A 13,768-nucleotide genomic window follows, 5' to 3' on the forward strand; every position below is an offset into this window, starting at 1 on the left:
GTCCGCATGCAAACTTTCAACTAAAGTGCAGCACTAAAGGGACATCTGGTGTATTTTATGATGGGAAAAGTTTTTTCAGACCAACTATCATATAATAAATATTGTGTCTGTGTCTGTCTTTGTGTGTGTATGTGTGTGTGTGTGTGTGCGCGCGCGTGTGCTCGCAGGCTCTAGAATGGATCCAGGAGACGGGTGAGGTTTACCTGGCCACGCACGTGTCATCTGGTGACAGCAGCAAGGAAACACAGCAGCTCCTCAATGACCATCATCACTTTAGATTCACTGCCAAGGTACATCGTGTGTGTGTGTGTGTGTGTGTGTGAGCGTGCATGTGTCTGTTGCCATTGTCTTACCTAGCCACTTCATTAGGTACACCTGCTCATCTGCTCTATCCATCCATCCATTTTCCATACCACTTATCCTCATTAGGGTTGCAGGCGTGCTGGAGCCTATCCCAGCTATCTTTGGGTGAGAGGCAGGGACTCCGTGAACTGGTTGCCAATCGAAGGCCACATCTGATCTAATGAGGTCAAATAAAAAAGAAACATTTCCATGTTAAAAGTAGGCTCTCCACGATCAGGATTTTTGGGGCCAATCACCGATCACCCAGTTTTAAAAGAAAAGATAAGCGATCACTAGATGGAGCAATGTGTCTATTTACATGACTGGTTCATTTATTGTATATATTCTTTATACTGTATCCATCATTCCATCCATTTTCTGTACAGCTTATCCTCACAAGGGTTGCGGGCGTGCTGGAGCCCATCCCAGCTCAAATTATTATGATTAGCATTTTAGACAAAAGTTAAAACACCAATGACATCTCGGGGGCATTCAAGGATTGGCCACTGACATATGTTTAGGTCAAATCAACATCAGAACTGACAGAAATAATGGGTGTTAACTTACTGTAATTAAATTGAGTCTTTTTTTTTTTCACCCCCATGCTGCGTTGCTTGAACGCGGCATGCTCCTTGTGTACATTCTTCAGGTGCTCGATCAAATTTGTGTTGAAGCATTTAGATGACGTTCCCCCACGACGTACTTCAGTTGTGCACAAACTGCAAATAACTTACGTGTTGTTTGTCTGAGACACCGCAAAATAGTCCCACACCGATGACGTGTTTTTTCACCGACAAGATTGAAAAACTTTATTGGCCGTCAGATAGTTACAGTACTGCGCAACAAGACACGTGACAAGGCTAAAAATAAACTAGCTTTTGGATTCGTACGCGACGAAGACGCGGAGGTAAATGTCTTGTGCGGAGCCGATCGATGACGTCATTGATCGGACCGGCGACTTATGACATGAAAGCCGATCAGCCGATCGGCATATAATGCTAATTATCGGCCGATACCGATAACGCCGATCAGATCGGTGTGAAGTCTAGTCAAAAGATAATGCCCATTTTCGATTGACACTGTCACATAGGTATATTAATTATCAAACAGCAGAGGAACGCCAGATACATTGTGGTTGTCTGCCAGCATACAGTATGTGATTCTCGTCGTTGAAGTGAAACTGTGCAATGGCGTACTGGGACCTGTTTCTCATATTTTGGTTACCCTTATTTAGTGTGCGTCAAATATTACAAACAGTGCTCACTGCTCGGTGTGATGCAGTGCAGTTGTGCCCCTAACAAAACAATAAACATGTTGTTGAAGTTGAAAGTAACGGTGATAGATGACCTCAATCTATATAAAGGTCATGTTTTGGATATTTCACATACACAGTGTAGAGTACACAAGCGGATGAAAGCACAATTATAATAGTCTTTCCAAAACCTTTTCAGGGAGGTATCCGACACTGCACTCACCCTACAAAGTGACAGAGTTGGCGAATGCCCTCTTCTCCATACACATCCTCAAAAAAAAAAAAACAGAGTCAAAACATAGCTGGATTTAGAGCCAACAAAGGCATCAGTTTTAATAATGCAAGCATAATAAAGAGGAGTACAAATTACACTAGGGCGCACTATATAAAACTGTAATTGCAGTAAGTGACACCATCACACTTTTTAGGGCGACACTGAAAAAAAAATACATTTTACTTCCAAAACTTCTTGTACGCTTACAAGAAAAATAGCATTTGTTTTTAGAACAAGAATAAAGTTGTATTTTTATGAGAAAAAAAAATAAAATTATAATAATAATGAATAATATTACAAGAATAAAATCATTATTTTACAAAAGGAACTGAAGAGGGAAGCATGATGCTCACGTCAAATTCAACTTTTCCAACTTCTACAATTCCAATTTAATCCAACTTCTTTCCTTCTCCAGGGTGGGCCTAAAAGACATTTGTGGCTTTTAACATTGGGCACTCAGTTTGGGAGTCCTTGCATGAGAGTGTAGCTGCTCTACCTAATGGTAAAGTAGAAAAATGTCACAATTCATCAAAAGGGAAGAAGATACAATTTTTAGCCCATTTTGAGTGCTCAGTACCTATCAAACAAAATATTGAGCTAACGATTATGTGGTTTATATCAACAGCAAACAAAGGAGAAGGTGAAGCTCCTCATCCAGTTGGCCGACAACCTGGTGGAGAAAGGCCATGTCCATATTTTGGAGCTGAAGCGCTGGGTGAGCACTGTAGACCGCCGCTATCGTGACTTCTCCTTGCGAATGGCCAAGTACCAGGAAAGCCTGGAGAGAAGCCTGGGCGTCTCCTCCGAGGTGGGAAATATTTCCAAGGTTATGCTCATCATACTGTACTTGTATAGATTAACTTTTAGTCACGGATACTTTTGTTTTCCTCGTCATCCTAAGGACAACAAGGACTTAGAGTTGGATATTATTCCCGCCAGCTTATCGGACGACCCCGAGATCAAACTGCGGGAGCCTAACGATGAGGTCAACGAGGAGAAGAGGAAGTCAGCGAGGAAAAAAGAGTTAGTACAACTACAAGCCAAACAAACCATTGCTTTAACTGAACCTGCAATGTGAATACAAATTGGTCCAGGTTCGCTCTGCCTTATACTGTATTACCATTGTATTAATGGGGACCAATCAGTGGATCAGAATAAGAACTGCTTCCTGTTTTTACTAAATGTTCTAGGTTCACTCCGCCATTGTATTGTCATTGTTTTAACTTAGACCCAATCGAAGGCTCAGTAAAGAGAACTTGATCCTGTTAACTGAGCTTGCAATTGAACATAAAGTGGTCCATTTTCTGGTATGTCTGGTATTACCATGCTATTAATGGAAGCCCAATCAGGGGACTAGAAAGAGAACTGGTGCCACGAGTTGATTCAGACGGGACCCAAGAGCAGGCGGAGGCAGAGACCTTGTGATGAAAAGTTTATTGAAAAAGGGGAATGGAGATGGTCCTTGAGATATGCTGGCGGGCTGTGGAGGCATGGAACGTGTGGCAGGCAGTGGCGAGGGCAGGCGGCTGGCTAGCCGGCGTGGATGCAAGGAACACGGCGGGAACACTGAGGACAAGGAGAGACACAGAAGTCAGAAAGGACACGAGGAATTGAGTAAGGTTACGTGGAGACTGAGGAGCCGTGGTACCGCAAGAGCAGGTTTCCGGGGTCTGGCAGGCTTCTATACAGGTGATGATGAGGGCTGATTGATGCTGATTACTGTGAAGAGAGAGAGGCAGGGAGAGTGGAGCGCAAAGCGCCACCAGGCTCCAACAGAAAGGACTACAGGGCACCGCTCATGACAACTGGTTCCTGTTTTAACTGAACTCACAATGTACTTGAATGAACCTGTTCCAGGCTGGGACATTTGGCAGCAGAAGTCTTTTTGACATCATTGACATCTACTGTAACTGCAAAACGAAGTCTTGTAACTGTTAGTAAAACTTACAAATCATGAAAATGTGTGACAAACCTTAGGAGTACCGCTTTCGGTGATAAGTTCCCTTTTTTGTAGTCCTATGGTTATTACCATTTTCCTGTTTGGATTATCATGACATGGCTTATGCATATGCACAGAGCAAAACAAAAAAATACACTTCTTTGTTTCATATAATTTTTCTTTTTAACCTTTTTTCCTTGACATTTTAGCTTGTTTTTTGAGGAGTTTTTCTTTCTTTCCTTTTTTCAAGTGGGCTTATACGTCTTTCTTTAGGTTCATCATGGCCGAGCTGCTGCAGACAGAGAAGTCCTACGTCAGAGATCTCCAGGAATGTCTGGAGGTGAGATCCAGATTGCACATTTGCCAGCAATTTAGAGAATCCTATGTAGCATATTTCTGATTGTAATTTGTTATGTTTATGTAGGATCTTTTTTCCTCCTCTTAGCCATCAAGTGACAAATAATTAAGTCTTGGCGGAGATCCTGTGTTTTTGCTGGAAGCGTTTTTGTAGCAGCAAGTGTTAGCTGATGTTCATCCCTGTTTTTCCCAGACATACTTGTGTGAGATGACGAGGGGCGCGGACGAGATCCCGCCTGCCATTGCCAACAAGGAGCACATCATCTTCGGCAACATGCAGGAGATCTACGACTTCCACAACAAGTGAGGGACTTTTAAGAATGATTTTTTTTTTCATTTACACGTACAGTATTATTACTGTTTGAGAATGGAATACCTTTTATTACGTGTTGTTGTTTGTAGAAGGAAAAACAAAGGCGTATTCAAACTTGTAAGAACATTAGTGGATCCTAAACCTCTCCATGAGCAACTCCTCTCAAAATTGTGTGAATTTTGGATCACTGTTGTACAGGATTGTGTAGTATGTGACACACTATAAAAAGTATAAAGGTTGGGAGCTGTAATCACATTTCTTGAAGGATTCTTAACAATATTTCTGAGAGTGTCATAGATGTTGGTAATGGCACAAAGGTCATATATCAATATTTTCTGTCGAATACAGGATAGCCTTTAAATATAATGGTTTAAATAAAGTGTTTTAGGGGTGAAACAAACCAATAAAAATCATAGGATACTTAGTTTTTTTCTGATAAATAATTTTGGATGGCAAAATAGCCATTTCCGTGGGAAACGGGCACTTCCCTGGCCAAGTACATTCATGGCAGTTTTGAGTGTTTCTATGGTGATGTTTGCCAATTTGTCCTGTCAATGATAATTGGTAATAGCAAAATATTCAAATTTGAGACGAAATATAGTGATCTTGTTCGGCTTTTTTCCTACTAAATATAGTTTTTGAATGGAAAAACATTTCACATTTCCATGGGAAAATTGTTTGAGCAAAAATGCATCATTTTAATAGCAACATTTTTTTTGTTTGTTTGTTTGTTTTTGATTTTTTTTTTTTTGTTTAGGTCTTTTGAGGCTAAATATTATCATCACTATCACTTTTGCTAAAGAAGTGGCCACATTTTTATTTTATTTTATTTTAAGGCAAAACACAACATGTTTCTTTTTACTAACGCTGTTTATTGTTTTGTATTTAATGGCAAAATATTCACTTCACTTTTCTAATTAAATGCATCATTTTGGGGTCAAAGTATAGCATTGTTGGAAGACTGCCTGACGACTGACTTCTAGTTCGTCCCAAAGGGTGTTTTTGTTGGCTTATTAAGGCACTCGAAAGTCATTCAAACATACTTTTCTGCTCCTTGCTTTGTGCACTGGCAAGACAAAAAGAACTTCCACAAACTATTCACCCACAGTGAGAAGCATATGATTATCCACATGTCTTGGTAAGATAAACAAATAAGAATGAAAACTGTCTCGTCAAACCTTTGTACTGCGGAAACCCCAAATCTTACCTAGACTATTTAGCCTATTTCTAGTCAAAACTAATGTGATCACACTTAAAATAAGAGTCATCACGCTTAAAATAAGACTTGTCAGCTAAAACGTAACTTATTTTTAGACAATTTTCACTTGTTTCAAGCTAAATTTCATTTAATATAAGTGGATACATTTGCCACTGTAGTAAAAAAAAAAACTGTATTCCACTGAGAATTATTTTCTACTCATTTGAAGTAAAAATATCATGAAACAGGTAAAAAAAATTTTTTTAAAACATGTTACTTTTAAGGTGCTGAGTCTTATTTTAAGTGTGAGTAGATTCATTTTTGCTAGAAATCAGACAAATATTCTTGGTAAGGTTTTGAGTTTTTGCAGTGTGATTGGTTCATTTATTGAGGAAGTACTACAAGTCCCCAGCTGTTGTATGTAAATGTCACCAAGAAGGCTTGTTGTGATGAGGTATTAAGCTGAAATCCATCTAAAACATCACATTAGGGACATGACATCTCATTACAAAGCAAATTTGATTCTGCTGGTGTGATGTGGAAACTCAGTAGCTGTTCAACATGAACTTAAAGTGAACTATTGGCTCTTTCATCTGTTAAATCTTTTCTTTAAATCCATTATCTCCCAACTTTTCTGGGCTTCACTGGCGATTTTTCTCTTTTGGGCGATTTGTCAAGACATCAAGCTTGAGTCTGAGATTCTTGTTTTTGTTGGAGAATAAGCTTCTAAAAAGAGTGCTGAATTGGGGCCCAGTGTGTTCATTGAGAACATATGACTGCTACGTTTGTTCTGTGTGCACTTGCAGTATTTTTCTGAAGGAGCTTGTCAACTATGAGCAGCTGCCAGAGGATGTGGGCCACTGCTTTGTCACCTGGGTACGACTTTATTTTTTATTTGATTAATGTTAAAACTAGTCTCACGCCACAAATGAGCATTGTAACGTTCCCTCTGATTTGATGCAGGCTGATAAATTCCACATTTATGTGGATTACTGCAAGAACAAACCGGACTCTAGCCAACTCATCCTAGAGCACGCCGGCACCTTTTTTGATGTAAGTATTTTATTTTATTGATTGCACTTCAACCTATGGGGTCAGCTCACGTGACCCTAAGGAGAACAAGCATGATAGAAAACGGATGGAAGAAACACAATTGAATAAATAAAAAGGATTATTAATGAAAGGGGGCTACACTGTGAGATTGTAGTTTGCACTTCTGCCTCACAGTCGAGAGGTTCTAGGTTCGACTCTCAGTTCGACTCTCACAAAGGCTCTGTGTGAAGTTTGCATGTTCGCCCTGTGCTTACGTGGGTTTTCTCGGGGTGCTCCGACTTCCTGTCACATTCCAAAACATGCATGTTAGTTCCATTGAAGATTCTAAATCAGTGATTCTCAAAGTGTGATACAAGTACCACTAGTGGTGCGTGGGCTCTCTCTAGTGGTAGTCGAAAAAAGATCACGGCCTAAGTACAGTTCAGTTGTATTTAACTTTGAAGTTCAAGCATTTGCATTTAATCTTTAAGAACTCTTTGTTTTAAAAAAGTTATTAATATACAAATGACAACGTTTGTATGATGTAGATTTTAATTTAATCATTATTTAAGTACAGTTTTTAAAAAATATATATATTTTACGTAAGCTCCTCTGACCCTAGTGAGGATAAGTGGTTCAAAAAATGCATGGATGGATTGATATTTATGTGGAGTTTTCAAACTGTAAGATGTTACTGTGGCTTTGAATAATAATACACATACTTTTTAGGGGTAAAATAAATCTGTCTCATTTTCGATCAACACTTAGGCCTACAACGCTGCTGGATTTTAACGGTGGTCATCATGGTGTCACTTGGGGAACTGAGTACTTTTTTAGGTGGCATTTCGTGTAAAACGTTGGAGAGCCACTGCTCTAAATTGTCCTTAGATGGGAACATGAATGGTTGTTTGTCTGTAAGTATAAGAGTAACTGGCGATCAGTCCAAGGTGTACCCTCCCTCTCACCTACTCAGCTGGGATAAGCTTCTGGTCACCTGTGACCCTATCAAGGACAAGCGTAATAAAAAATTATTATCAGGAAAGAATGGAAAAAAAAACGTTTCGTGGGACAGTTATACATTTGTAGTACCTTGACTTTTCAGCAGAGGGTACTATTGTAATTTAAACAATTGATACCCATGATCATCACAGTCTCCTGTATAATGATACAAAACGACGATAAAATAAAAGTTTGATAATAATAATCCATCCATCATTTTATGATAATAATAATAATAATATGTGATTTTTTTTAAAATTATTAATTCAACTTTAGGGTACAAAGTTCTGAGGTTTGGGTTTCAAATAGGCTTTGCACGATCAGGATTTTTGGGGCCAATCAGCGAGTTTTAAAAAAACGATAATCGATCACCGATCCGATCACAAGATGGAGCAATGTGTTTATTTAAATAACCTGTTCATTTAATGTATATACTTGTGTACTTAATTGCTCAAAAAAATATTATTATATAAATTAAATTAAATTGTACATGTGTGGAGTTTGCATATTCTCCCCGTGCCTGGGTGGGTTTTCTCGGGGTACTCCGGTTTCCTCCCACATCCCAAAAACATGCGTGGTAGGTAGATTGAAAACTCTAAATTGCCCGTAGCTGTGAATGTGAGTGCGAATGGTTGTTTGTTTCCATGTGTCCTGCGATTGGCTGGCGACCGGTTCAGGGTGTACCCCGCCTCCCGCCCGAAGATAGCTGGGATAGGCTCCAGCAGCCCGCGACCCTACTGAGGATAAGCGGTACAGAAAATGGATGGATGGATGTTCATCTATTTATGCCAGTGAGGCATAGTGACACAGAACAAATGATAAATGGTCTTCTATTGGATGGCAGGAAGTAAATACAGTAATTAATGTATCCACTTTTTGTGACATTTTTGTTTGTTGGTGTGCTGTGAGATTTTTCAATTGTAAAATATGTTTCTTGGCTCCATAAAGGTCGGAAATCACTGCTCTAGTCAGATCATGTATTTGAATCGGTCAGGTCAAACCAACATTACAACATGACAGAAATAATGGGTGCTAACTTACTGTAATTAAATTACTTTATTGTAATTCAATTACTTCACCCACACCGAAGCTTTAGACCAGGATTCGACAGAAAGGTGGCATGTTTACGCACAACTGTTAGTGCTAGCACTAGCTTGCTAGGCTACATAACGTTTTGTTGCCTGCTTGCGAGCCGTATTATATTAAAAGTATGGGAACATACCTCAAGCAAGCCTTAAACAAACATCCTCTCCTGTTTAATTATTCTGATGTTTATTGAAAATGCAGCTGGACAGAAAAAGGGTTTTAGGGGACAGAATGGACAAAAGGGAATAGGGGTGCGAACGACAGCAGAACAAAAGTGAGACAGTCTCGATATTTGACCACAAGTACCATGACAGCAGTCAAATCGTGTTCTTCTTTGTGAGGGTGGGTGTGGGGGGAACACCAGGTGAGGACCTGCAATAACTAACCAATAGCACAAGATGAGAGAGGACAGAAAAGGACAGGACAGGGAAATGAGCAAGGCAGTGCTACTGATGAGTGGTGTGGTGGATACTTTTTATAGTGTCTTAACACCTGTAAGAACCTGTAAGTTGATATCTTAATATAAGCTTTGTTTTTATTAGTGGCTACAGCACAAGCAATTAAAGCCTATGAATGAACACCATATCACAAGCATGTTAGTCAACTGGTGTATGGAGTTGCTGAGGCGGCACACAAGGGTGGGCCCGGCCTCCTCCACACGCTAGTTGGGGGCCAAGCCAGGGGGGATGCCACCCACTCCACAGGACCACGGACAAAGGTCACCGACTGCCAAAAGCGAGCCCATGTCCCTTGTGAGAAATGACGGGTGAGGGCGCCAGGAGAGGAGAGAGGAAGGTGGTCTGGAAACTGGCAATTCACCCATACACTGTTATTATGGAAGTGGAAAGTGGGAGGCTACGACTTGACTACACGGAGCAAGCAAAGCAGACACCGCCAAGAGAAAGCTGTTTCCTGTACTACAGTACAGCAATGTTTAAAGATATTTGTGTGTATGAAATGCCATTAAAGTATTTAATTTATTTAAGGTCATAGTTGGTGTTGTAGTTGTGGTCTAAACTATTAATATAGGTAGTTTAACTTTATGACTTATCAAAAATGATATTATTTTTAGGCGGCGGAAATTATACGCGGAAATTCACTAATTGTGGACTGACTCGTCCCCTATCCCCCACGAATAGCTAGGGTCCAATGTTTTTTGGTTCTCCATGAAAGGGTGAAAATATTAGGAACTGCTCTCAGTATAATGCAGTGTAGCACTGAAAATTACAACTGCATTACAACTGCAATAATGACAATTATTACAATGGTTGCACAATGGTCATTGCACCGGACTATTGCAATATTAGTCGTTCGAACTGCTCTAAGTGCTAGAGGACTCTGCATCTTTTTGCACAATTGTTTTTTGTCAATGTCTTTATGTCCCCAAAGTGTTCTGTAAATTGACTGTTTGTTGTACTAGAGCGGCTCCAACTACCGGAGACAAATTCCTTGTGTGTTTTGGACATACTTGGCAAATAAAGATGATTCTGATTCTGATTCTGATTCTGATTCATATTGTTAAATGAATACTTTTCTGACAGTATCAAAGTGAGCGTTATTGTTTGTAAAGTCTGAATTATTAGATTGTGCCTGTTGTACCAAATGTTTTGCCAGATGAGGACAGTCATAATTTGTCATCCTCTGTGTGAATTGCGTGAGCAGGACATCCAGCAGCGACGTGGCCTGGCTAACTCCATCTCGTCTTACCTCATCAAACCAGTGCAAAGAATCACCAAGTACCAGCTACTGCTCAAGGTGGGACACAGGTGTCAGAAAAGTAATAATAATCGGAATAATATTTCCGCCTTGGAGATGATTAATACTGCATGTAAATTGGTGTGCTGCAGGAGTTGCTGTCATGTTGCGAGGAGGGCAAAGGGGAGATTAAAGATGGTCTGGAGGTCATGCTCAGTGTCCCCAAGAGAGCCAATGACGCCATGCACCTCGCCATGTTGGAAGGTACTACTAGCCTAACCACATCAACAATACAGTTTTACAATAATAGTGGCCTTTGCACTAAAAGATGTCATGACTTAATTCATCATCGGTTTGCATCATACAATTGGTGTATACAACATCACTATGTCTCGTGTGATTTTTCTTACCGGAATTTATCGTGTATAATGCGCACCCATGTATAATACACACCCCCAAAGTTGACCTAAAAATTCTGGAAAACGCTTCACCCTATGTATAATGCATTTTTACAATGAATCAGTTTGCTTCTACCCATATGATCAAAACATGAAGTATTATCTGTATTTTGTTAGTTTTTTCAAATAATTATTCTGAACACCAAATACTTTTTTTTATTTACTTGCTCTTGTTTTGAAATTCACAGCCTTACTTTTATTTAGTAAATGAGAAAACACACAGTTGTGCTCATATGTTTGATTACCCAGGCAAAATTCGTAAGATGTGTACAGTACTTTAAAGAAAACATGAAGGACCAGGCGGAACACATTTAATTTTATTTTAATGGGATTTAAATTGAACTGTCAACCATTTCAGAAAAGCATTATCATTAAACAAAAGATAACCATAAAGAAATTAATGATAGTTCTTGTTCAGTCATCAGTTGTATTTAAAAAAAAAAACAATATTTCACAAATTCTGCCAGTGTATGTAAACTTATGAACACAATTGTACATATATGCAGTCATATGTACCCCTGTCATATTGGAATGAAAGTGTATTCTACACCTTTTTCATAACCTCTAGATGGCAGCATACATTTCAAAGATGTGAAAGTCTTTTCTCCTATACCCATGTATAATGCGCACTATTGACTTTTGCCAATTTTTTGGGGGAAAGAAATTATATTATTATGATATTATACACAAAAAATTACAGTAATTGTTGTTTTCTTTGGTTTTGTTTAATCATTAAAATAATACCAAATAAAGAACAATAATTGGTTAACTAATGTTAATCGGGGAAGAATATACTGCAAAAAAATTTTTAGGCAAAATATATTTTTATATCCAAATGTTTGATTACCTGTAATCAATGGAATAGTTTATAGAATAATTGATTAAAACAAATGTTCGATAGCGAGAGCCCTACATTACAGTACCGGTACATATTAAATCACAATAAAGGTTATTTTCCATTCAAGAATATTTTTTTATAAATATTATTCATTTAAAAATGATTACGCTCTCTCTGATAAACACCTTATTTCTAAAAAGCTTCTCTGCAGGAGAGACGCCATTAGAGAAAATACGGTATTTCATCTTCTGACCTTGGCCCAACTGCACAAACAAAAATCTTGGGCGGGTCTCTCCTTTCTAGTAATCCCTGATCCCTGATCTCTAATAAGACTCAAATTGATATGAACTTCATCTTCTTCCCCTCCAGGTTTTGAGGAGAACTTGGAGGTGCAAGGCGAGCTGATCCTGCAAGACAGTTTCCAGGTTTGGGATCCACGCTCACTGATCCGAAAGGGACGTGACAGGCACCTCTTCCTGTTTGAGTTCTCGCTGGTCTTTAGCAAGGAGTTCAAGGACTCGGCAGGCAGGACCAAGTACCAGTACAAACACAGACTACTGGTGAGTTTAGTCTACCTTGGCCCTCTTCGTATTCTCGTTTTCACTTAGGAACATTCCTTTCCTATCCTATCTGCACGAGATGAACCGGCAGTACTTGAAGGACAGGTCGTTCGAATTCTAAAAAATGTTTAGCAAAGGTACAGTACCTCAATGCAACATTTAAGCTTCCATTAGCATAGGTTACTCCCAAGTAGGGGTAGGTAAAAATATTGATTCATCAATGCATTGCATGCAACTCTCTGCAATTCTCAATATCGACTCAGAAAATTCTCAGAATCCAGTCACCTCCTGACGCTTTGCCTGTGATTCGCGTTGTACGGCATTTGCTGTGCTGAGATTGTGCCGCTATTTACTCCTTCTGTGCGTCTGCTAATGAGCGATACCACCGATTTCCTTTCTGATACGATACTGGAAATACAGTCCCTCAAATGTGCGTAACTTAACTCCATTATCTACTTTGTCTCCTATTATACAGTTAAAGTTGTGTAAGGGTCCAATTAAAGTACTGTATTTAGGTGTAATTTCATGTATTGCATGTTTTGAAAGCAGCTACATCTTTAACTAAAATCAGGTTCTGCTCGTTTCGTAACTAAAAAGCGTTTTATATTCAAATCACACCTTGTTTTTTTTGTTGTTTTTTTTTTACTTAACCGAGCCCCCCCATGTATGCTGATATTAAGTTAAAGTTATGCTACTGTTACATTCATTTAGGTACAGCATTTATAAAAAGTAAAAAAAAAGAATACATGTAAAAACATGTCTGTTGTTTTACTTGAACATGTTTCCATTATGTCTTTTTAAAGTTATATAAAATAAATATGACCTGTTTAGTCAGCCACTGCTCATTGCAAACAAACTTCATATTCACAATAAAATATTTTGCAGATATACCTTGAGTCACTCTCAACGTTTATTTCATCCAAAAGTACAGAATGCCATGTATGGTCCAGCGCAACCAATGGAAAAGTTAGTGTAGATCCCTGTGTTGTGATTTTTTGTTGTTTTTATTTTTTATTACATTTTTGTATTTCTACTTCTTACTGAATCGATATCGGAGTATTTAAATGAATATTGAATCGAATTGCAATCCTAAAGAATCAATATCGAATCACAACCTAAAGAATCAAAATCGAATCGAATCGTGAGGTTCTTAACAATGCCCAGGCCTTCTCCTGAGCAACCTTTACGAAAGGAAGGGAGATATATTACCTACAAGCTTTTACGGCAGCAATATTTATAGCAACAGACCACTGACGATTACAGACCACATGAAGATGAGTAGAAAGTTTATTAACACTAACTTCAGCGGCACACGTTATTCAGCCAGTAGTTGACTACAACGAAAGTATTGGATTGACAGGTGACGGGCTAGTCTCCAGTGCCTTCAGAGGACCAATCACACAGTCTTGCAGGTCGAGGGCGGGC

General features: G+C 39.0%; 1 protein-coding gene across 11 annotated transcripts in view; it reads left to right on the top strand.

Annotated features, from left to right (window-relative positions):
* Window positions 1–13,768, top strand: part of kalrna (kalirin RhoGEF kinase a) — a 204,053-nt gene that overhangs the window by 96,109 nt on the left and 94,176 nt on the right. For all 11 annotated transcript variants that reach the window (XR_009769550.1, XR_009769551.1, XR_009769552.1 and 8 more), the window contains 10 exons: window positions 168–290; window positions 2,494–2,676; window positions 2,770–2,891; window positions 4,081–4,147; window positions 4,358–4,467; window positions 6,482–6,551; window positions 6,639–6,728; window positions 10,455–10,547; window positions 10,640–10,751; window positions 12,153–12,343. Coding sequence is in view for 8 of the 11 variants with exons in the window: in XM_061691497.1 (XP_061547481.1) it covers window positions 168–290; window positions 2,494–2,676; window positions 2,770–2,891; window positions 4,081–4,147; window positions 4,358–4,467; window positions 6,482–6,551; window positions 6,639–6,728; window positions 10,455–10,547; window positions 10,640–10,751; window positions 12,153–12,343 (1,161 nt within the window). In the remaining 3 variants the exon portion in view is untranslated. The remainder of the gene's footprint in view (window positions 1–167; window positions 291–2,493; window positions 2,677–2,769; window positions 2,892–4,080; window positions 4,148–4,357; window positions 4,468–6,481; window positions 6,552–6,638; window positions 6,729–10,454; window positions 10,548–10,639; window positions 10,752–12,152; window positions 12,344–13,768) is intronic.

The sequence above is a fragment of the Phycodurus eques genome, chromosome 12 (assembly GCF_024500275.1).
Source record: "Phycodurus eques isolate BA_2022a chromosome 12, UOR_Pequ_1.1, whole genome shotgun sequence".
NCBI classification, from domain to species: domain Eukaryota; kingdom Metazoa; phylum Chordata; class Actinopteri; order Syngnathiformes; family Syngnathidae; genus Phycodurus; species Phycodurus eques.